The following is a 24,226-nucleotide window of genomic DNA, read 5'->3' as shown; positions in this document are numbered from 1 at the left end:
TGGCCATTAGCATTCCGAGGAGTTTGCCATAGTTTGCCAAAAAAGCGTTTAAAAAAGGTTTCGAACTAATTGTCAATGTATGGAACTTTGACCCCTACATTTGAATTATAAGATTTTAGTTTAAGTTTTTATAATTTTCACAATAATTTTGATCTATTTTTGGTGACTCCCTTCTCAATGTTATTTATATTTCTTTTGACAACTTTTATTTCAAATTTTTTAGTGTTTTTGGTTGCTTCATATTTAGTGTTATATATGATTTTTTTGGTAACTCTATTTCTTATTTTAGATGTTTCCAGATGTTGATCTTGTTTCCTTAGTTGTTTGAGTAACTTATGATATTTAATTTAAATTGTATTGTTTATGTTTTTTCACAATTTTAAAATGTTTTATTCTTTAATAAAAACTATTAGGCTTACAACTTATTTGGCATAATAATATACCATCTATGCTCAAGTATTGTTCACAATAATAGCAAGTTTCTCACATTATTAGGAAGAAAATACAAGAGTAGGCGCATGCACATAAGTTGGGGTAAGAGTGAAGGTGAAACGCTGCAAAATGCATTCCAACACACATTCGGGGTCCTAACCCGAAAGAAATGAAAGCCCCGTTATTGTTTCTTTCATTGACATTAGCGATACCTTCAAAAAACCTCTATTGTTTGAACTCATTGGCATCTAACCCCAAAATTTGTGGCTCTTGGTGGATCGCCAAAGTTGCAATTGTAACGTGCATATCCTCTGGAATTTCAGCATTTTAAAACTACCTTGTTGCTCAAATTTCCTAGCAATAGTACCAACCGGAGTATAAATCCTCAAAGACTCGTTGATGATCATAGTTACCTATATTCGGTTACAAAAAAAATCAAAACTTGGGTAGATTTATTTTTAATAAAAAATGTAAATTGAGAATTTAGGGGCAGTTAATTACTGTTTTCATTCTTGTAAGGCCTTCTGCATTTGGCTTTTGATTCCCAAATAACTTGAACACTTCCTCTCTAGCCTTGTCTTGCCAATCTTGATGAAGTGACAAGAGAAAAACAATCCATCCCATCATTGTGGTCATGGTTTCATGCCCTGCAATGTAGAATGTCTTACATTCGTCGATGACATCTTGAAGGGAAATCCTCGAATTTTCATCTTCATCTTTGTGAGTTTTCACAAGCAAACCAAGAAGATCATTCCCAAAACTTTCAATTTCACCTTCCATTCTTATAACCAAGTTTTTTCCTACTCTTTTCCTTACAATTCTTATTATTGCATCATTGATCCCTTGTTCGAGTTTCTCTGACTCAACTTCATCTTTGCTCTTCCAAATTTTGCTACAAATTCAGAAAAGTAAATTGTAACTCTTAAGGGGAAAACAACAGAAACAATTGTATGCACCTCAGCCATGGAATGGTAACTTTGAAAAGATTTCGAGACGCGATAGAAGAAAGTTTAACGATCATTTCAAATATGTCTTGTCCTTTGCGATTGATACTTCCAAAGAAGGTTCTTGAAATGATTTCTAATGTAAGTAATCTGAAATCTTCAAATACTTCAATCTCTTTGCCTTCATGTTCTATCCATCTGTCTAGCATCATCTGCACATTTCAATCATGGCTGGAATCATACTCTGCCAAAAATAAGTACTTAAAATTCAATTAGCTAATTGGAACACAAACTATCATAATTTCATAATTCAAATTATTTTCTATATCAAGTTTGAACCCAAGAACTAGGTGCAACTAAAAATTTTGAATTTTGATTTTGTATGAACATAAAAAATATAAATTTTGTGTTACCCAATAGTCATTATTACTTTTTAACCATTTCATATATATATATTATTTTTATTTTAAGAAACTAATAAGATGTCACTCCAACTTGCAACTCATGAAGTTGGTCTCTTCATAACTCTTGTCAATTCAACTATTATAATAAGTTTTTTTTTGTATTATTTTTGTAAACATGGGTAATAAAAAGAATATTCTTTAACATAATACTTGTTTTTTCATTAATTAGACAACTATTTAATTTGTAACTCACTTTAATAGGAAAAATGTGAATGGTAAGTCCTTAGTTCAAAACTTTTGCGAATAAGAGAACAAGTTGGGCAAAAGAAAAAAAAAAAGAATACATGATTCAGATTTAAACAAAGAAATATAAACCTTCAAGCTTTCAGCACAAAGGCATTATTAGTATTGGCCCTTTTTCAACTTCTGAATTCTGATACAATCAAATCCTCTCTAAAAGTTTCTTAAAAAATCCTTCATTATCCTTCCTGTAATTCCTCTCCCTATTCTGAAGCACTCCTTAGCAATTTCTGCTTCTGTGGAATATATAAATACTCTAACGTCGATCTATTAAGAAAATGTCTAATATAAAGACACGATAAAAGAAATATAGAGATAGATAGGTAAATAATAATAATGAATACAAGATATAACGAGTTTCGGCCATCAAATGTCTACATTCTCGGGGAGTGTCCATTCTATATATTTTAATGAAATAATGGTCCAAATAATCTTAGTTTATAATGTCTCTATTTATTAGAGTATATCAAAAATCATAAAGACTAAAATACTACTCTTAAGTCCATTAAAGATTTAAAACTCATTACAATATATAAACTTTAATAAAATATGAGTCTAAACCCAACAATCTCCACTTTGACGAATTTTACGTCCTTAGAAAAAGAGTCGTACCCATCAATCTCCACCTTGACAAATATCAAGACATCAAGAAATAAGGTAGTTCAACACTTCAATCTTTACAGTTGCTCGAGCCATTAATGAGATAACTTGTCATACCTCCACTTCTACTTAAGAGAATTTAGAAGAATAACAATCTTCACCATCATGTATATCGCGCAATCAAAAGGTTATGATCCACACATCAATTTTCATTGCTCGAGCCATTCACGAGATAAATTATTATACCTCCACTTCCGCTCAAAAGTCCTTAGAAGATAAAATCATAGAGCTTATAACACCAAGTAAATTTGGGTAACCACGCTATTACAACGACGAGAAACATTCAACAACTCTTCCCAATCTTTGTTCATACCCGTTGAAATATGCGGAAACTAGAATGAACAATTCTTTATTATGTCAAAATAATCTTTACCTTTATTTCCACAAACTAAGTGTCTTATTTTTCAAGTCCAACAATTGATTGAAACCAAAATAGTCGGGGGGCCAAAAAAAGTCGATCGAATGGGAGACCATTGTGTACAGAGTGAGAACTATTAGACCCAAGACGAACTTTCGTCGTCTACTTTTTAAAACTAGATATTTATCGAAAGCTGAGGACACCCAAAACGAACTTACATCGTCTACTTCCTCAAGATAAAATATCGATAAAAAATGAGAAGACCTAAGACGGACTTTTATCGTCTACATCATAAAATATAAATTAGGTTATCTCGACATTTTTTTCTCAAGCTCAAGATCTGACAAAGCATTTGTCATCCATCTTGCATTGAACGTTGAACACTCAACCGACTTGAATCTCATACTTCTCCTTACACAAATTAACTTGCAATCTACTAGTTTTTAAATCCAAAACGACTAGAAATTCAATAATATCTTTTCAAAATTCACGAACAATCTTCAATTGTCTTCACAAATGCTTCAAATCTATAGTTTCTCCTAAAGAAATCGTGAATATCCTTTCAATTGAATTGAGCGTGTCTCGCATTTAACCCATTTTTCATGACTATAAATCTCATTCAAGGTCTCAATCATCTTCTCAATAAGATGACAAATGAATAATTTCATTCATCTAAACTATGATCCATAATGCATAGACAATTAAGATAGAACAAAATAAGTAACAAAATCATCACCTTCGAATTAACCGACTCTCTCATCTAGCTTCTTTTTCATGACTAGGAATGTCACTCAAGGTTTTATTTATCTTCTTACATTAGAAGATAATGCAATGAGTTTTTCTTTAATTCGTTTGATAGTTATTTTCAAGATGTCTCCACCTCAACTTATAAGTGTGTTTCACTAGTCTTTATCTTCCTAGTTTTTCATTATTATTGTGTGTTAACTAGAGTTGTGTCAATCCTTAATCACCCGCCAATTCATGATTCGAGAAATTTCAACATCAGTTTGCGTGTCAGAAATCTTTTAAATAAAACATTATTGTAAAAGATTTACATAATGAGTCCTAACAGTTTAAAATAAGAAATAATTAATTTTTAATCAAATTTTAAATAATCTTTTAGATTTGAAATATTCAAATAAAAATTTGATTAAAGAAATCTTAATTAAAAATAATTAATTAAAAAATTTTAATTGATAAAGAGTCGCCAATTGATTTTTAGTATAAATTCAATAATAAGTATACGTATACAAACGTATTTTTAACTAAAGTTTTGTTTTGGTTCGTAGTTTGGTGATAGTCGGGAAATGTTTTCGCGTTACATCCTCCGTACCCATTAGAAAATAGTTTTTACTTTATAAAATATTGGCTTTTGGAAAATTGGTTATATAACGTTTTATTTTAATCAATTATTCTTTAGGTCCTAGACATGCACACGTTTTTGTGTATTTATAATTGCAACAACATGATTTAAATGTTGGTACCTATAGCTAATGATGATGAATGAAGAGGAATGTACCTGAAGAATATCAGTTTTAAATGCATTAGGGTTTAAAAATAAATCTCAAACAACCCCTTATCAAAATATATTTTTTATGAGAATATTCTAAAATTGAAATAATTTTCTATTTTTTTGGATATTTAGAAAAAATTTAGGATTCCAAAATTACAAAAATAACTTTGAAATTTTGAAAATGGAACCAAACGGACCCTAAGATTGGTGCTCTCGGTCCTTTGTGCGATTTTTGTCGGTCGGAGCTAAAAGCCTCGGTCCTAGGTTGGAACTCCCCTGGTCGAGGTTCGGGGATTCTCGGTCGGGGTGCTAACGCCTCTAGGTCGAGGTGTTAAAATCCTTGGTCGTTTGCAGATGTCCCTCGGTTGGAGTGCTGAAGTCCCTGGTTGAGGTTCGGGGATCCTCGGTCGAGGTGCTAAAATCCTCGGTCAGGTGCGAGAATTCTCGGTCCTAGGTTAGCCTTTGACTAATTTTTTCGGTCATAAGTGGGAAGAACACCTAGTCTTGGGTTAGCAAGAGGCTAGTTTTCCTCGGTCATGTGCACTGAGGATTCTCGATCGTGAGTTATCCTGGGACTAATATTTCTTGGTCCTAGGCTCGAAGGAGTTTAGTTCCTCAAGAACATAAAAGTACAGGTTTTAATGTTTTCGTTTGAGGCCCGGATCCTTTGATCCAAGGGCATGGAAAGATTTACCAAGTTCCCATGATTATTTTGAACATCATCTCGATGTATCATTTGATCGAGAAGAGATTTCATTTAAATCAAACAATTTTAGTGCAAAAAACGGGTGGGTTTTGATGAAGCGTAAGGAGCTTGTCAATAACTTCCTTATGCTTCATATAATTGAATGGAACCAAAAAATGAAAACTAATTGTTCGTTCTGACCAATTCAAAAACTGTTTTTTTTTATAAATTTGGTCTGTGATCAAACATGTTCGAGATGGATTGAAAATTGTCCAAATAGGTTCCAACGTCATTGAAAACATGTAGGAAAGCTTTCTAGGTTGTTGTTTTTGAGCAATAACTCAAAAATAGAATACCTAATTTTGAATTTTTTTCGAATTCAAATTTGGGATTTTCTTATTTAAGATGATTGATTGAGTATGACTTCAACATAAAACTTATAAATGATCTTAGGATCATTTTTCAATCAAGAAATCCGATAACCAGGTAGTATACAAAATTGTCAAAATTGAAATATAAAGATTTCACTATTAGATTGAATTAGAGGGTGATTATAAGCTTATTTGGAGTTAGAGAACACTTCTTAGCTCGTAGAGAAACTCCTTAAACACTAGGATCGAAGCTTTAAAGCCTTACTCGAAGATTCAAAATTCCAAAAAAAAGCTTGAAGCTTTAATGACAGATTTTTCTTTGAGCTTTATTGAGAGGGAGAGACTTGATCTCTTGTCTTCGTTTTTCTCAAGGGAGGTTATTTATAGCCTCTCAAAGTCGGTTCATACATCAAGTGTATCGGAATAAGTCAAATAGTCATTGATGACATTTTGGCTTTTCTCTGGCCAGCTACCGATACATGAAGCAATGATGTGCTTAAGTATAGGGGAAATAATTACCGGAGTATGGTGATCATTTCACCTTTTGAATGAAGTCAAAAGGTGGAGAAACAACAAAGTTCCATCTTTGAAAAATTAAAGATGGTTGTCGTTCTTATATATTCACTATCGCGAGGAAGACGAAGACATAGGGTAAGATGACGTCGTTTCGGGCGAGAAATCGAACGCGGTAAACTTCATCTACGTTCCATCCGTAATTAGGTGTTCCGTCACGTTTCGGCTAACGGTGTTAATGCATCCGTTTGCTGATCAGGTGTTACGCGAAAGCGCTTCTTTTCCGTTGCAGCAAACTACGCTGATGGCCTTTAGGAATTGGATGGGTTTTCAATGCTCATCTAATGACTGTGATTCCTACTGTAGTGGTTCTTCCGGATTTTGTTCACACATGATCACACTCCATTTTTAACTTAAGGGTTTGTTTGAAATTATTTTTCTTTTACCCTTTTGTCTTTGTTTTTAATCTTAAAAATATAGAAAATATTTTAAATAAATTTGACACATATTTTGCCAATTTTTTTGGTTTAATAAATAATTTTTTTGGGATAAAATGGATACAACATTTATCATAAATTATTTATTTTAATCCCTTTGATTTTTTTAAAATTAATTTGAGATAAAATTAGTACAACATTTATCCCAAATTATTTTATTTATTTTTCTTGGCCATTATTCTTAATTAATTAGGATTTAATTATTACAATAATTAATCTAATTAATTATTTAATCATGTTTTGGCATTGGTTTTAATTATTTTGATTTATTTATTCAAAATAATTATTTTTAAATTTATTAATTGGGTATTTAAAATTTTTGTACTTACATAGTCCACTCCCGAATCGAGTTTGATTACAATAAACTAGTTTTTTTTTTAAATGTGGATTCGAGTATGACATCTAACACTAAGTTTTATAGTCCAAATTATATCATTTGAGGTGATGAAAAGATAGAACCTGGAGTGAGAAGATGTTGGGGTGACCTTGTGTTGATGTGTATAGCATTCAATGAGGTTTTCCACTAATTGATTAAGAACCTTTTCTTGGTGATTATCCTAACAAGGATGGTCTCTTGGATCATGTTTTACCGATCTTAACAAAGTGTTCGTAAAGTTTATAGGATAGTGGTACAGAGATAACCATAGGTATTTGTTGAAACATCAACTTTTATTAGACGTGAATATCAACAAAATGTTCATGCCAAATGCATTTTAACTATTGGCTGATAGTATTTGTTAATGCTTGCTGGGATGATCACAAATGATCAAAGTTAGTGTTTAGGTATGACATAGAGGGGACATTAAAAGTTTATTAAACTTTTCTTGTAGGCTACTAACAAGCAACGCTCAGTATGATTACAAACAGATGATCGTCGGACTATCAACATATAGATTTTTTTGAGAGTTTATAAAGGGTTACTAACAAGTAATGACCATGATACTATCAACATATAGGTTTATCATTTTGTGAATTTGAAAGAAGTACATATCGAGAGATAGGATTTTTGTACCCATCATGGGAAAGGGTTTGGATACATATTTAAGAGATAGGCTTTGGATACTTATCGAGAGAAAGAGTTTGATCAGATCATGTACGAATGATCTCGGTACTCATTGATAAATAAGGTATCTTGAACATATCGACAAATAGGGTTTCGTTGGATCATGTATGAATGATCTCGGTACTTATCGATAAATAAGGTTTTAGACCTATCGACATATAGAGTTTTGTTGGATCATGTACGGATGATTGCGGGTACTTATCGATATATAATGTTTCTTGGACCTATCAACGTAAAGGGTTTTGATGGATCATGTATGAATGATCTCGGTACTTGTCAACAAATAAGGTTTCTTGGAAATATCGATAAATAGAGTTTTGTTGTATCATGTACGAATGATTGCGGGTACTTATCAACATATAAGGTTTTAGACCTATTGACAGATAGAATTTTGTTGGATCATGTACGAATGATCACGGGTACTTATCAAAAAATCCTATCGATATATAGGGTTTTAATGGATCATGTACGAATGATCGCGGGTACTTATCGACAAATAATTTTTCTTAGACTTATCGACATATAGGATTTTAATGGATCATGTACAAATGATCTCGGTACTTATCAACAAATAATGTTTCTTAGACCTATCGACAAATAGGATTTTGATGGATCATATATGAATGATCGCAAATACTTATCAACAGATAAGGTTTTAGACTTATTGACAAATAGGGTTTTGTTGGATCATGTTCGAATGATCGTGGGTACTTATCGACATATAAGGTTTCTTAGACCATTGACATATAGGATTTTAATGGATCAAATACGAATGATCTCGGTACTTATCAACATATTAGGTTTCTTAGACCTATCGAAAGATAGAGTTTTGATGGATCATCTACGAATAATCTCAGTACTTATCAACAAATAAGGCTTATTGGACCTATCACAAATAGAGTTTTATTGGATCATGTACGAATGATCGTGGGTACTTATCAACAGATAAGGTTTTAGACTTATCGACAAATAAGGTTTTGTTGGATCATGTACGAATGATCGTGGATACTTATCGACATATAGGGTTGTGATGGATCATATACAAATAATTATGGGTATTTATCAATAGACAATGTTTTTGGACCTATCGACAAATAAGGTTTTTGAGACTCGATTGTTTGTTTATCTTTTGCAGTATCGATCTTGGAACAATCTTTAAGGGAATATCTCAACAATATATTTTTTTCTCTCTTTTCTATTTCCAAAGTGTCAATTACAACTAGTTGAAATCCGTCAGTCGGAATGATAATGCGCTTCCTTGAACAAAACCTTCCCATTGTCATCACGAGTTCGACTGCAACTTAAAATGTCTTAAATTATCATTAGAAAAAAGTTATTAAATTATTTACATTTTAATTAAAAATATATAATTTAATTAACTTATTTTTTATTAACTTATAAATATATATTGTGACACCCTAAAATCCTAAATTCTACTCTAGGATAGAGGGTGTGGAACACATCCTATTTAGTAACATATGCAGAAGCGATAGGGTGCCTTTTAACATTTCTATTAAAATGGTGCTATAAAAATCGGCCGTTCACTACATGTTGCTATAAAACTACGGTCGTACGATCTCGGTCCTTCCTTCCACACGCATCTCCTACACCTTGCTCCACTCCAAGTCTTCCTTCACATGTCATCTAAAAACCGTGGTTGGGTACCTACACCACACAAGCATAGTGAGTCGATAGAGCCAACAAGCATTTAAAACATTATATAAAGGACATTTAAAAATGTAATGCATCCATATGAGGGTTTTTAAGAGTATATCATCAATAGCGAAGGTACAGTCACATCTTGAGCCGTATTTTGACCCTAGACCCTTCAAAGCTGATCCTGAAGGGTGAGGAATCTATATCCGTCAATTCGTCAGCTAGTATTTTGGAATTAGACTACCAGAGCTTATCTTGGTAGCCCTCCTCCCATATTTATTCGTCAATTCCTTTATCAGTATTTTATCACTGTGATTCCATAATCTTTCTATAAACATCATTCTTTAGAATCATGGACATGCAATAAAATCATGCTTTGAAAAAAGTATGCATCATTTATATAAAATACATGAATATATAGCATTGTGTGGGATTTTAAAGATGTTAAGAAAGATTGTTTGCCTTGATTATGAATCTATGAAAGGTTGATCTTGCTAATGATCCTCGGTTGGAGGATCATCGGTCGGACCACTCGGTCCTGGGTTCCAATATCCTCGTTCCTAAGTCTCAACCAGGACCGAAGATTCTCGGTCAGGAAAAGTGGATTTTTAGGATGTGACAAACTACCCTACTAATAAGGAATTTAGACCTCGAAATTCGAACATAATGGCAGTACTACATTGGTCATTATGAAAACAGTTTCATGCAAAACATTATTTAGAATCATTATGAAAACAGTTTCATGTCATGCAAAACATTATTTAAAATAATTTACAGACCTGGAGGTGAGCTTTTGGAGGTGCATCTGTATGAGCATGTGTGTGAAAGTACTAAGGTTCGGAACCATTGTTTTGATACCAAATTGTGACACCCTAAATTTTAAAGTCTACTATAGGATAGAGGGTGTGGAACACATCCTATTCAGTAACATATGCGGAAGCGATATGGTGCCTTTTAACATTAATTTCTATTAAAATGGTGCTATAAAAATCGGTCGTTCAATACATGTTCCTACAAAACTACGGTTGTACGGTTTCGATCCCTCCTTCCACACGCATCTCCTGCACCTTGCTCCACTCTAAGTCTCCTTTCATCTGTCATCTAAAAATCGTGGCTGAGTACCTACACCACACAAGCATAGTGAGTCGATAGACCCAACAAACATTTAAAATATTATATAAAGGACATTTAAAACTACATTGCATCCATATGAGGGTTTTTAAGAGTATATCATCAATAGCGAAGGTACTATCACATATTGAGCCGTAATTTGACCCTAGACCCTTTAGAGCTGATCCTAAAGGGTGAGGAATCCATATCTGTCAATTCGTTAACTAGTATTTTAGAATTAGACTACCAGAGCTCATCTTGGTAGCCCTCCTCCCGTATTTATTCGTCAATTCTTTTATAAGTATTTTATCACTATTATTCCATAACCCTTCTATAAAACATCATTATTTAGAAATCATGGACATGCAATGAAATCCTGTTTTGAAAACAGTATGCATCATTTATATAAAATACATGAATATATATAGCATTGTGTGGATTTTTAAAAATGTTAAGAAAGATTGATCGCCTTGATTATGAATCTGCTAAAGGTTGATCTTGTTAATGATCCTCGGCTGGAGGATCATCGGTCCGGTTACTCGGTCCTGGGTTCCAATATCCTCGGTCCTAAGTCACCGCCAGGACCAAAGATTCTTGGTCAAGAAAAGTGGATTTTTAAGATGTGACATATATATTATTATATATATATAATTTTTTATAATTAAAAATAATTAAATATATATATATTTATTAATTATATATATAAATAATAAAAGAAAGAAAAAATATTGAATACAATCTTATAATTCCTACTAACTTATTCTCATACTGACTATAAAATTTAAAATATATTAAAGTAAAATAAAAAGTGATTAAATATATTAAATTTAAGAAAAAGAAATACACTCAGATTGTACGATATAATTAAAAAAATAAAGGTATTTTTTATTATCTATTAAATATAAATTCAAATGTTTACCAAAAATATATTACTTAAACCTCATTCTTTACAAAATCAAATAATATAATATTTATAATTTTACATTTATTTTTTTTCTTTATTTATTTATTTATATATATATTTATATATTTTATTAATTTAATGTATTTACTCTCTATTATTACTGATTTTATATATATATAAATAAATTAATTGAAATAAAATATATAAATATATTTTTTAAAATTAGTAGGTGAGAGAAGAAAGATAAATAATTCATAAAAAAAAATTATACTTAGTCAATCCTTATCTCATTCCAACACATTTGCTGTATATTCGCTGCAAACTTTTTCACTCCATATATTGTTACTCATAGAAATTTAACTCATTATCCATATTAGACTATAAAAAGCACAACTTATACTAGTTTAACTTACATTCTTCTTTCTTCTTTTTTAAGTATTAAATCATGAAAAAAGTTTTGAAATTATCTCTACTATGCATCATTATCCAATTTGTATTGCACACAACATGCGCACGACAATTAAACATGCCCTCCACTCTCCAATCTGAAATGTTTAATACGAGTGGTCTTAGTCGTAAAAGTTTTCCGAAAGGATTCATTTTTGGAACCGCCACATCTGCGTACCAAGTAGAGGGGATGACTGATAAAGCGGGGCGTGGACCTTGTATATGGGATACTTTTATCAAAGTTCATGGTGAGAATATTTTCTTTTTATTTTAAAATTCAAACATGCAATTTTACTAAAATTTTGTCTTTGTACAGGAATTGCATCGGGAGCTAATGCATCGATTACGGTCGATCAATATCACCGATATAAAGTATATATGTATTTCAAATTATGTATTAACAAAATTTAATGTTTAACTTTTATAATTTGTTGAGTTTTGAATAATTAATTTATTTCAAATAATATTTTTCGATTAAAGATTTTATTTTTCTACCTTATCAAAATAAAACTTAATTATACAAATTATTAAATTAATATATTTAATGATGCGTTTTCTTGCAGGAAGATATGGATCTACTAAAAGATCTTAATTTTGATGCATATCGTTTTTCAATTTCGTGGTCAAGGATCTTCCCAAGTAATGATATTATTAAATTATTATAATTGGTAATTATTAACCAACTTTAAATTAACATTCTTATTATACATTATATAGATGGAAGCAAAGTTATTAATCAAGAGGGAGTTGACTATTACAATAGGTTAATTGATTACATGATTCAAAAAGGTATAACTTTAACCCTAACTAATGAAAAGAGTACAAATTTATAATTGAGATAATAGCATTGTTCATATGACCAGGAATTACTCCATATGCCAATTTATACCATTATGATCTTCCTCAAGGACTTCAAGATAAATATCTAGGATGGTTGGATCGTCAAGTTGTGTAAGTTTAATCGCATGGATCATATATTTTCTATTGTGTCAAATTGAAAAGCTTGTTAGATTTTGAATAATAGTATATGTTTTCTTATAATAAATCTATTTTATTTTCCAATTATTCAGGAAGGATTATGCAGATTATGCAGAATTTTGTTTTAAAACATATGGTGATAGAGTTAAAAATTGGATGACTTTTAACGAGCCAAGGGTTGTTTCAGCACTTGGATATGACGATGGAACACATGCACCTGGAAGATGCTCTAAACCTTATGGAAATTGTACCGAAGGTGATTCTGCAACCGAACCTTACATTGTAGCTCACAACTTGCTCTTATCTCATGCAGCTGCAGTTCAAATATATAGACAAAAATATCAAGTGAGAACTTCATTTCTTTATGTTTCTATAAGTCACTTTCTATAAATATATTCCACCCCTCACATTATATCATTATAGGATAAACAAAAAGGGCGTATTGGCATTCTACTAGATTTTGTCTGGTATGAATCTCTTACTAGAGGGAAAGCCGACAATTATGCCGCTCAAAGAGCTAGAGATTTTCATGTTGGATGGTAAAGATTTTCACAACAATTTTAAATTTATATTTTGATTCATATATTATAATGCTTACAATCGTGGATGTTTGGTGTTAGGTTTATACATCCTATAACTTATGGAGAGTATCCGAAGACTATGCAAAATATTGTTGGTGACCGATTGCCAAAGTTCACTAAAGAAGAGATTCAAATGGTTAAGGGATCGATTGATTATGTTGGAATTAACCAATACACAACATATTATATATATCATGATCCTAGTCAAGATCATCCAAAAGTGAAGGCCTATAATATGGATTGGCATGCTTCATTTGCTTGTAAGAATCTTCCATATATTTCCATAAGAACAAAACAAGTTAGTAATAAATTTGATTTTTTATAAATTGTTTCTCATGGTTATAAAATGCAGATGCCAAGAATGGAGTTCCAATTGGTCCAAAGGTAAAAAATAAATAAAGTTTTAATTAATATTTTCCTATATATATATCATGCTACACTCCCACTTATTTAATTCAATTATTGCAAAAGGAACATTCCGATTGGTTATACAATGTTCCATGGGGACTTTACAATGCCATCTCATACATTAAGGAGCATTATGGAAATCCTACAATGATTCTAGCTGAAAATGGTAATCTTCATAGTCATAATTTATGTATATGTTTAAATTTATAAAAATAAATATTGTTCCAATTAATATTTTCTCGATCTATATGTTTCTTTTTACGTGGGTTTTGTAGGAATGGATGATCCGGGTAGTGTAGACATTGCTCATGGCCTGAATGATACTGCAAGGATTGAGTACTATAATGCATATATAGGCGAATTAAAGAAGGTTATTGATGATGGTGCAAACGTTGAAGGCTATTTTGCTTGGTCATTGCTCGATAATTTTGAGTGGGCACTCGGTTATACCTCAAGATTTGGTATTACTTATGTTGATTTTGAGACACTAGTAAGATATCCCAAAATGTCTGCTAATTGGTTCAAACAGTTATGCAATCAAACTATCTAGCTAGTGAACAAAGAAGGCATGTTGCTCTCTTTTTTCTCTTTAGTAGCCTTATGAGGTAGCTTGCTGTTGTCTTAAGAATTTTTTTTTAATAGACTAGGCAAATAAGGGTTTTATAGCTCCTCATTTTTTTTATTCAAGACTCTAAGACATCACTAATAATGTCTTGGTTTATGATATGTTTTTTCTTGTAGTTGAAGTTTAATGATAAAATTTTACTTGGTATGAGAGTTGAAGTTACGAAAATTTTCACAAATTTAATTTTGTTCTTAATGCATGATTAAGAAAAAGTCGTTAAGACAGAACAACATAACCGAAGACACTTGATTGCTATCTCTGTGAAGGACTTGAAACAATGGTGGTCAATCTTTCCCTTCAGATATGGATCTATTATCTGATCAAGAGTACCCATTTGATAACATCTAACTGCCCAATCTGCTAAGTTTACTTGATCTATTCCTTCCATGTCATCTTCTGTAGTAGTAGTAGGTACAGGCAAAACTGCAGGCCTCGCACACAACACTTCCATCAGTACTACACCAAAGGAGTAAACATCAGATTTATCTGTCAATTTTCGATAGCGATAGTACTCTGGATCTAAGTACCCAAAACTTCCTTTAACAGCTGTGCTGACTTGAGTATCACAAGTGAGTCCATTGGGTGGCCAAATTTTCGATAATCCAAAGTCTGCAACTTTTGCAACCCATTCTTTGTTGAGTAGAATGTTAGTGCTCTTCACATCACGGTGAATAATCATCTGATTTACATAAGCATGGAGATAATGCAGGCCCTGAGCTGCACCAATACAGATATCAAGTCTCTGTTTCCATGGAAGTGGCGGTTCTTGGGTATTATAGAGGTGATCTCTTAAGGTGCCTCTTTCCATAAACTCATAAACAAGTATCATTTCTTTGTCATCCTTGCAGTATCCGATCAGAGAGACGAGATGCAAATGTGTAACTTTAGAAAGCATGATAATCTCTGTATGGAACTCATGTAGACCTTGATTGGAATTTGAGCTTCTGCGTTTTATTGCAACATGGGTAGCCTTTCCATGAACGTTAACATATCCCTCATATACATTGCCAAAGCCACCCGAGCTGAGCAAAGTGGCTGTAGAGAAGTTTTTTGTTGCCTCTTTAAGCTCTGTAAGGCTGAAATATTGGCACTGATCATCAGATGCCCATTTAAAGATGGTTTTCCTTTGCCATTCAGAGTGACCACATAAGAGAAAAGCTACTTTCAGAAACCATCGTATCTCGGGTAGTATGTACAATAGAACAGAGAAAACTAGTGGTAACAGAAGGTAAAAACCCAGAACAAGTTCTTGATGCAGCGTGCGTGGCTAGGATGAATCTTTATCAAGATTCGTTGATTCTTACGAATACCGAAAGTCGATAGATATTGAGGAAACCTCGTTTTCTGATTAATAATCTTCTCCCCCTTACAATGGAATACCTTCAGGGTATTTATAGGACTTACACGTATTAAATTAGGAATTACGTCTAATTACAATTTAATTACACTAATTTAGGATATTCCTTCCATAACAAGAATATCCCTACTTAATTTAGAATATCCCTTGTAATCTCTTCCTTAATTAGAATATATATTATAATCCTTTCCTTGATTAGAATATATCTTCCAATCCCTTCCTTAATTAGATTATCTTCCAATCTCTTCGACTCGCACCGCATCATTCCCCCCAGGGTAGAAAAGATTCGTCCTCGAATCTGGAACCGCATCATCCTCATCAGAAGAAGACTCACCCACAAAAGGAACAAGATGCTTCACATTGAACACATCAGAGGTACGCACATGGCTGGGAAGGCGTAAACGATAAGCATTGGGGTTGATCTTCTCCACAATCTCAACAGGACCAATCTTCTTAGCAGCAAGCTTGCTATATTCATGAGCTGGAAAACGATCCTTAGTCAGAATAGCCCACACAAAGTCACCAACTTCAAAATCAACAGCACGCCTTCTCGAATCAGCCTTCTCCTTGTACTTGGCAGTAGCAGCAACCAAACGGTCATGAGTGGTCTGATGAACCTGAGCCAACTGACCAACAAAATCCGCAGCAGTGGAATGAGGACGCACCTTGCTGGGCAGCGCTAACAAATCAAGAGGAGCACGCGGAGACAGCCCGTAAATCACATGGAAAGGACTGAAACCAGTGGAGCGATTAACAGCATGATTGTGAGCAAACTCGGCCTGAGGCAGCTTCAGATCCCAAGCCTTAGGATGATCCCCAATTAAACTGCGCAGAAGGTTCCCCAATGACCTATTAACAACTTCAGTTTGGCCATCAGTTTGCGGGTGATAGGCACTGCTAAAATTCAGCTGAGTATTAACCAAACGCCAAAGACTCCTCCAAAAGTGACTCACAAAGCGAGTGTCCCGATCAGAAACTATGGAGGCAGGAAGTCCATGAAGGCGATACACATCCCTGAAATAAAGTTGTGCAACAGCCACAGCATCAGAGGTTTTCTTGCAGGGAATGAAATGAACCATCTTCGAGAATCGGTCAACCACCACAAAAATCGAATCAGAACCACGCTGGGTACGTGGCAGCCCAAGGACAAAATCCATACTGACATCAGACCATGGTTGAGTGGGAATAGGCAGAGGCAAGTATAACCCGGCATTAGTCGAAGCGCCCGTAGCCAACTGACAAACACGACAACGAGCAACAAAACGCCCCACCTCTTTGCGCATCGAAGGCCAGAAATAAGAAGCTGCAAGAAGCTGGAAGGTACGATCACGCTCAACATGGCCTTCTTTGTGGAGTTCCTGAATCATCCTCAAACGCAGGCTGCAATCTGGAATGCACAGCTGCACACCACGGAAAAGGAACCCATCCTTTTTTGGGGTAAGAAGGGCCGGGACAGCACAAGGACTAAGGCTTTCTCGAATGTGTCCCTTAGCCAGCAAGTCCTCCACCTGCCTACGCAACTCTTCATGTTCTTTGGGACTCATGCGGTAATGAGGGCGGTTGGGTAGGGCAGCACCTGGAACCAGGTCAATGTGATGCTGGGTATCACGCAAAGGAGGCAAGGCACAAGGCAGATTCTCAGGAAAGACATCTGCAAACTCCTGTAACAGCGGCTGCACTGGAATAGGCACCTCAGAACTAGCACCACAGGTAATCAGCGAACAAAATGGAGCAAACACCATGCCCGATTCGACCATGGCGGTCTGAAAAGGACCCCGAGACAACAAGGTGGTAGGGGGGGGCGCATGATGAGTGGGGGCAGCACCCTTCTTGGGCTGATTTGACATCAACACAATCTTGACTCAGCCAGGACAGACGATAAGGCTTGGGGTGAGGTTCAGTGGACAGACCCAGCTTCGAAACTGCAACCTCAGAAATCACATTCTCACAACTCCCAGCATCAATGATGAAGGTGCAAACTTTGCCACCGATGGTACAAGTGGAATGGAACAGATTATTACGTAACCACTCGTTGTCAGGAGCACGAGGGGTTAAACATGATCGACGAATCACCAAAAGGGGGCCAACATCACCAGAAACATACTCCTCCGCTGCCTCATCATCATAAACATCATACACTGGGGCTGAATCTGAAGGAAGAGCAGAGTCAGGATCCTCCACCTCAGTAAAAAGACCACGATTGGTGGACTTTGGGTTGCGACACTCTGCTTGGCGATGGCCAACTTCACCACAATTGAAACAACGCAAGCCACCGGGACGTCCCTGCGGGGGGGCTGTAGTGCTGCGAGGGGGGGCTGGGGTGGGATGGGCCGGCTGGGAAGAAGAACCAATGCCACTAGTGGGGACAACCTGTTTTCCAAAGCTACCCGAACCGCGTCTGGCTAGCTGTTTCTCAGCCTGTGAAGCACGCTGATGTGCCTCAGAAACAGTCAAGGGATCAAACATATTCAAAATATCCTGCAACTGGAGGCGAAGGCCACCAATATAGCGAGAAACCAACTGGAGAGGGGACTCAGACAGGTCAACACGAGCCACAAAGGTGTAAAACTCAGTGGAATAGTCATCCACGGAACGAGAACCCTGACGAAGATTCTGGAACCGCTGGTACAGGTTACGTTCGTAATTATATGGTAGAAACGCAGCCCTAATATGCTTCCTGAATTTGTCCCAATTCGTGAGTTTTGCCTTACCATGACGAACACGTGTCTGTTTCAACTGCTGCCACCATGCTTGTGCACGACCATGTAAGCGGATCGTAACAAGGGGTACACGACGATCTGCAGGAACTTCCTTGAAATCCAGAATCTCTTCAACCTGAGAAAGCCAATCAATAAACTCTTCCGGTGATAGACTACCATCGAACTTAGGGATGTCCACCCTGAAAGCCTGCTCCCAGCGATGATTGGGGCGTTCAGGGGATCGATTCCGAAGACCACCGAAGGGGTTTTCATCTGTCATCGTAACATCATCTTCAGGGTGGTGCATGTGCATAGATGCATCCATCCGCTGCGTCAACCATTCAACCTGCCGCTTCAAATCGTCGTTATCACGGCGAAACTCAGCGTTTTCACGTCGCAACTCAGCAAGGTCACCATCATCAGCACCAGGGGTAGGGTTGCGCGGCTGTCTTCGGGGCGGCATACCTCAGGGTCGACTGGAAACTGATACCAACTGATGCAGCGTGCGTGGCTAGGATGAATCTTTATCAAGATTCGTTGATTCTTACGAATACCGAAAGTCGATAGATATTGAGGAAACCTCGTTTTCTGATTAATAATCTTCTCCCCCTTACAATGGAATACCTTCAGGGTATTTATAGGACTTACACGTATTAAATTAGGAATTACGTCTAATTACAATTTAATTACACTAATTTAGGATATTCCTTCCATAACAAGAATATCCCTACTTAATTTAGAATATCCCTTGTAATCTCTTCCTTAATTAGAATATATATTATAATCCTTTCCTTGATTAGAATATATCTTCCAATCCCTTCCTTAATTAGATTATCTTCCAATCTCTTCGACTCGCACCGCATCAGTTCTCCAATAAACGTTGCATTTTCTGAACCTTTGGATTGGCTTTTCACATTGTGGAGGAAATTCCTATTCCAAAATGGATTTAGTCCAGCAAGATTGTTGGATGGATCTGATATCTTTAAAATTTCCAACCCATTTAAAAGAGATCCCATGGATGATGGGCTCCCATTCGTTGTTGTACTCCCCAATACAATTAAGAAAGACTCTACCTTTTGGTGGTCTCTTTGTGTTAAATCTATGATGTAGTCCTTGTGTAATGGAAAGCCAACTCCACCACTCCACTGGTAAATATCCACATGTTTCTCAGCAATGGCACCATTGAAATATACCGCAAACTCCTTTGGTTATTCTGTGTAATGTGTAATATATTATACAATTGTTAGATTATCTGAATTAAATCCTAATAATATATATGAGAAAAGAATACTACGATTAACATTAGCGGAAGCGTACCTGTACTCGTCATCTCTTTCCTTTATATTTGAAAGATTTTTTAGTTTTCTCTTCCTTTAGAAGTGGAATGGATCTTCCAATTGATGAGTACGTCAAATTTGTTTTCTCTCTCTGTTGATGGGGACGCAAAGAGGAAATTGAATCGTACATCAATTTGGGGACCATACCGTTACAAAATAACCATAATGTTAGTTATTTTGGTTTAAACAATTCTAATTTAGCCCCTTCATAAAATTAGAAAGTTCACTTAGGTATCCTCACTTTATATTCATGACAAATACACCCATAAGCCTATAAACTTGATTTCTAATTAGATCACATTATTTTGGCTTAATTAAAAGATGACATTTGCACACTTATTTATTATAATAGTGACCCATAAATTCCAACAACAATCTCGCAGAAATGTAGCCTAACAAGGTAAAAGAAACCGGTATCTAAACTGAAGGACCATGTGAGGTTCATAAATCCAAAAGGATACAGCCATTCTAGTTCTCTGGCAGTTGCATAGACTTCCTCAGGTGCAATTTCTTGAAAGGGGATGCCATGCTCCTGCTCAATTCTTCCATTCATCGTGGTTGCAGGATCATTAACAAGGTAAGGTGAATCCTCCAACCAAGTCCTGTGCAGGTCTGTATCTTCAGGCTTGATGGCATTCCCACCAACATTTAGTCGGTACATTAGCTCAAGGGCATTAGAGTTCCCACTAAAGGATTTAGAGGAGTTCTTTTTTCCTATAAGAGGCAGGGCTGCATTTTTGTGCAGGTAAAGGTCTGAAGGGACTAATGGAAGAATTTCAATTCGGTTCACAAAGGCGTAGGCATTTGAAACATATTTGGATGGAGAAAATGTGATGTTGAGTTCTGATCCCTCAACTTCAACACAGAATTCTTTGACTGTGTAGTAATCGGTACTAGTGTCTAAAGAAGTGTATGAAGAATTCATGGAAGTGTTTAAAAGAGTGTAATGGTTGGCAGAGATGCTAAACACAGCTTTTGATATGCTTAAGCCATCGTATGAGATTGGAATGAAGTAGAGGCGGATGAAATACATACCTGCAGAAATAGAGACTCTAGGTGAATTCACACGTGAATGTACATGCTTCTATGTCCTTGTACATGGTTTTCCTGGAAGAAGCTCTTGAGACTCCATTGATGCATTCTGACATGTGGAGATTCCAATTGTGGTGATTAGATGATGAAGTCTCTTTTGGTGATCCACAGTTAAAAGAGTATGTCTTGTGGTCAGCTGGCTCAGCCATGGTGGGCAGTAATAATTGTGGAATCAATGTTAATATGAGCACTGGTATAGCCATGCTTCTTTCTGCAATTTGCTCTCCAATAATATTATATTGGTTTCCTGAATTTTTGCTTCAAAAAATGACCATATTTATAATAGCTTGTCTATTTCAGTTATTAATTATGTCATGCTCTTCTGTGTAGTTTATGTACCATTTTCCATTCTAAATTAATTCAAGACTATAAAGTCAACAACTCAACAAGGTTGCTCAAATTACAAGGATTTTACCTAAGAGACCTTCGGTTCTCACTAAGAACCTTCTGATTTAAAAAGGGGGCCGTGCTAGCCATCCCCGAAAATAAACCTGGGTAAAAAAACAAAAAAAAACTATGAAGTCAATTGTGTGTTGTTGGTTTTCTGAAACATAAATGTTACTGTCTAACTTTCTATTGTTTTCTTTTTACTTGAAGTGGTTACTTACTAGTTTCCACTTGACTTTGATGATCAAAGAACTGGATTCTGCATTTTTAAGAAATGGACAAAAATGGAAATGCTTCAGAAATTTACTCTCTTAGATTCCTCTCTTATCTTATTTATTACAAACTGCAAAGGTCAAAGCTATGAATTCAATGGTTCCATTTCAATAATTTGCCCCATCTTGTACATTGGTCAAATGCGTTTAATCTGACACTTGGCCTAGATTCTTGTACATGTAACTTTCATGTGTCCAAATTCCTTGAAATATGATCAGCATGAAATAGACTGCTGATTCAAAGACCCTTTATTCCCTTTTGAGTCTTTCTGTAAGGTCTATGCCCTTTTGAGTCTTTCTGTGTTAACCATCCCCGAAAATAAACCGGGGACACAAAAAAACATAAAAAGACTATGAAGTCAACTGGGCGTTGTTGGTTTTCTGAAACATAAAATCTAAGTTTCTATTGTATTCTTTTTACTTGGAGTGGTTATTTACTAGTTTCCACTTGACTTTGATGATTAAAGAACTGGATTCTGCAATTTTCAGAAATGGACAAAATGGAAATGCTTTGGAAATTTACTCTCTTAGATTCCTCTCTTATCTTTAATTATCTACAAACTGCAAAGGTCAAAGCTATGGATTTAATGGTTCAATTTCAATAATTTGCCCCATTTTGTAAGTTGATTGGTCAAAGCCATTTAATCTAACACTTTCAAAGACCTCATTATGCCCTTTTGAGTCTTTCTTTAAGGTCTATGCCATCTGTCACTTCTCACTTATTATCAACATTGAAGAAGGCTTACTCAAAGAAAAGTGGGTGCTAAGTGTTAATTGGGACAAACTTAAAGATGGATGGATATTTATAGGTAATACCAAAAGAAAGTAAATAAAATAAAACTTTCAAGATAACATAAACTACCATTTTATTGGGACCACAAATGAGTTGTTTATAATAAGGTCTAGTTTGATATTCCATCTTCATTAAACTATGTGGAAATTTTTTAGCCTAAACAAGAAGACCTGAAATATCATATGATTCAACAAAATTTTAAAAACTTTTAAAATTTTACACCCTAACCCACAAACAGGGGGTCAAGACAAACTTCAAAATATCGATATCCTTTGCCAGTATCCTGTTAGACAGGTAGTAAAATAAAAAATTAGAAAGAGCAAAGTAAGAACAAAAATAGTATTATCTCATGCTTACACAACTTGATGCTGATTCATTTCATTTTATAATCATAATTTGGGGAGAATCATGGAGCAGGGATGGTATTATCATATTTCAAAATTTATTTTATTATTTAGCAGCAACTCCAAGTGTTTGTCTTCTATCTCCATTCTAAATATTCCCACTTGTTACCTTCATTATTGTATTGTCTCTACTCTAAAAAGACAATTTTTGTGGAGTTAACCTATAAATAAACACTCAAGGGGGACGGATTTCAAAATTGACGAATATTTTAGGGGCTGATTTATGAGTGATTTCACGTCATTCCCTCTCTCGTTCCCTCTCCGATGATCTCTCCTTACAAAATGGAGATGATCTCTCCTTACAAAATAGTACTGAAAGAGTAATAAAATGATATTGAAGTTTTATGAGTTCTGAAAACTGTGATGAGGAACACAATGATCTTCCTTACTTATTTTCTTTATGTTTGCCTTCTTCTTGCTCTAGCCAAGTTCTTGAAAAGAGTATGTTGGACTCCATTTCTCCTCCAATACAAACTAAAGAAACAAGGAATAAAAGGGCCTTCTTACAAGTTCCTTCATGGGAACATAAAGGAGATCTCTGCCATGAGAAAGCAATCCATGGCCAAAACCATCCCTGGATTATTCCACAACATTTTTCCAAAAATCCTACCTCATGTACACACTTGGACAAATTTATACGGTAAGATTCTTCATTGTTGAATCTCTGGTTTACTTTTATACCTCCCATGTCATGTCTCCTCACTTGAATTAGTGTATTCTTATTGGGAATTTAACCATCTTTGGTTTACTTTGATATATCTTTCTAGGGAAGAACTATCTTAACTGGCAAGGTTCTCAAGCTGAGCTAGTTGTTACTCAAGTGGAACTTGTTGAGGAAATATTGAGCAACAAGGAAGGTTTTTACCCAAAACTATGCCTAAAAGGGTATGCAAAGAAGTTGTTGGGAGATGGGCTTTCATCCTCTGAAGGTGAAAAGTGGACAAAGATGCGAAAACTGTCTAATCATGTCTTTCATGCTGATAGTTTAAAAGTATGTCTCAATTAGACCATTAGAGATCTAAGAATAATGCATATTTGAGCTGAGAATTGAGCTAATTTGACTGTGCTAATTAATTTCATATATACAGAGCATGATTCCGGCAATGATCAAGAGCAGCGAGGTTATGCTCGAAAAATGGAAGAACTACGAAGGGGAAGAAATCGAGGTTTTTCAGGAGTTTAGGGTGCTAACATCTGAGGTCATTTCCAAAACAGCTTTTGGGAGCAGCTATTTAGAAGGAAAAAACATGTTTGACATGTTAATGCATCTAACCTTATTAGTTTCTAGAAATATACACAAAATAAGGTTTCCTTTGATAAGGTAAAATGTTCTTTATAATTTTGAAAACTCTATAAACTTTATTTAGGTCCCTTTCTAAGCTATAGAGGCTTAAATATTGAGGGTGAATAACTGAATATCAAAATTTAGCAATAGT

At 34.9% G+C, this 24,226-nt stretch overlaps 4 protein-coding genes across 4 annotated transcripts; 2 read left to right on the top strand and 2 right to left on the bottom strand.

Moving 5' to 3' along the window:
• Positions 1-915: 915 nt before the first annotated feature.
• Positions 916-1,588, bottom strand: LOC124913076 (cytochrome P450 CYP749A22-like). The gene is made up of 2 exons (XM_047453699.1): positions 1,389-1,588; positions 916-1,324 (listed from the first exon to the last, which is right to left on the bottom strand). The coding sequence occupies exons 1-2, from the start codon at positions 1,586-1,588 to the stop codon at positions 916-918; spliced, it is 609 nt and encodes a 202-aa protein (XP_047309655.1).
• A 10,267-nt stretch (positions 1,589-11,855) lies between these two features.
• On the top strand, positions 11,856-14,375 carry LOC124913075 (beta-glucosidase 44-like). The gene is made up of 11 exons (XM_047453698.1): positions 11,856-12,105; positions 12,174-12,229; positions 12,421-12,496; positions 12,575-12,646; positions 12,721-12,808; positions 12,928-13,180; positions 13,259-13,374; positions 13,456-13,676; positions 13,769-13,800; positions 13,888-13,990; positions 14,100-14,375. The coding sequence occupies exons 1-11, from the start codon at positions 11,856-11,858 to the stop codon at positions 14,372-14,374; spliced, it is 1,542 nt and encodes a 513-aa protein (XP_047309654.1). The 3' UTR covers position 14,375.
• A 276-nt stretch (positions 14,376-14,651) lies between these two features.
• Positions 14,652-21,095, bottom strand: LOC124913074 (receptor-like protein kinase FERONIA). Its single transcript, XM_047453697.1, has 2 exons — positions 20,216-21,095; positions 14,652-15,716 (listed from the first exon to the last, which is right to left on the bottom strand). Exons 1-2 carry the CDS (start codon positions 20,873-20,875, stop codon positions 14,652-14,654), a joined length of 1,725 nt encoding a protein of 574 aa, XP_047309653.1. The 5' UTR covers positions 20,876-21,095.
• A 2,058-nt stretch (positions 21,096-23,153) lies between these two features.
• On the top strand, positions 23,154-24,116 carry LOC124913073 (cytochrome P450 CYP749A22-like). Its single transcript, XM_047453696.1, has 3 exons — positions 23,154-23,430; positions 23,558-23,781; positions 23,879-24,116. The coding sequence occupies exons 1-3, from the start codon at positions 23,154-23,156 to the stop codon at positions 24,113-24,115; spliced, it is 738 nt and encodes a 245-aa protein (XP_047309652.1). The 3' UTR covers position 24,116.
• Positions 24,117-24,226: the final 110 nt, after the last annotated feature.

Source organism: Impatiens glandulifera, chromosome 8 (genome assembly GCF_907164915.1).
Source record: "Impatiens glandulifera chromosome 8, dImpGla2.1, whole genome shotgun sequence".
NCBI classification, from domain to species: domain Eukaryota; kingdom Viridiplantae; phylum Streptophyta; class Magnoliopsida; order Ericales; family Balsaminaceae; genus Impatiens; species Impatiens glandulifera.
The sequence above is the reverse complement of the archived record's forward strand: the minus strand, read 5'-3'. Positions and strand labels throughout refer to the sequence as shown.

What these genes read in the sequence shown, in the direction of transcription:
- LOC124913076 (XM_047453699.1), bottom strand. Translation starts at nt 1,588, where the DNA reads ATGATGCTAGACAGATGGATAGAACATGAAGGCAAAGAGATTGAAGTA. An exon ending in GTTACCATTCCATGGCTGAG is followed by an intron (nt 1,325 to 1,388) that starts GTGCATACAATT and finishes CTGAATTTGTAG; the next exon opens with CAAAATTTGGAAGAGCAAAG.
- LOC124913075 (XM_047453698.1), top strand. Translation starts at nt 11,856, where the DNA reads ATGAAAAAAGTTTTGAAATTATCTCTACTATGCATCATTATCCAATTT. An exon ending in TGATTACATGATTCAAAAAG is followed by an intron (nt 12,647 to 12,720) that starts GTATAACTTTAA and finishes TCATATGACCAG; the next exon opens with GAATTACTCCATATGCCAAT. An exon ending in AGAGATTTTCATGTTGGATG is followed by an intron (nt 13,375 to 13,455) that starts GTAAAGATTTTC and finishes GTTTGGTGTTAG; the next exon opens with GTTTATACATCCTATAACTT.
- LOC124913074 (XM_047453697.1), bottom strand. Translation starts at nt 20,875, where the DNA reads ATGTATTTCATCCGCCTCTACTTCATTCCAATCTCATACGATGGCTTA. An exon ending in GGCTACATTTCTGCGAGATT is followed by an intron (nt 15,717 to 20,215) that starts GTTGTTGGAATT and finishes GATTCATCCTAG; the next exon opens with CCACGCACGCTGCATCAAGA.
- LOC124913073 (XM_047453696.1), top strand. Translation starts at nt 23,154, where the DNA reads ATGAGGAACACAATGATCTTCCTTACTTATTTTCTTTATGTTTGCCTT. An exon ending in CACTTGGACAAATTTATACG is followed by an intron (nt 23,431 to 23,557) that starts GTAAGATTCTTC and finishes ATATCTTTCTAG; the next exon opens with GGAAGAACTATCTTAACTGG. An exon ending in TTCATGCTGATAGTTTAAAA is followed by an intron (nt 23,782 to 23,878) that starts GTATGTCTCAAT and finishes TCATATATACAG; the next exon opens with AGCATGATTCCGGCAATGAT.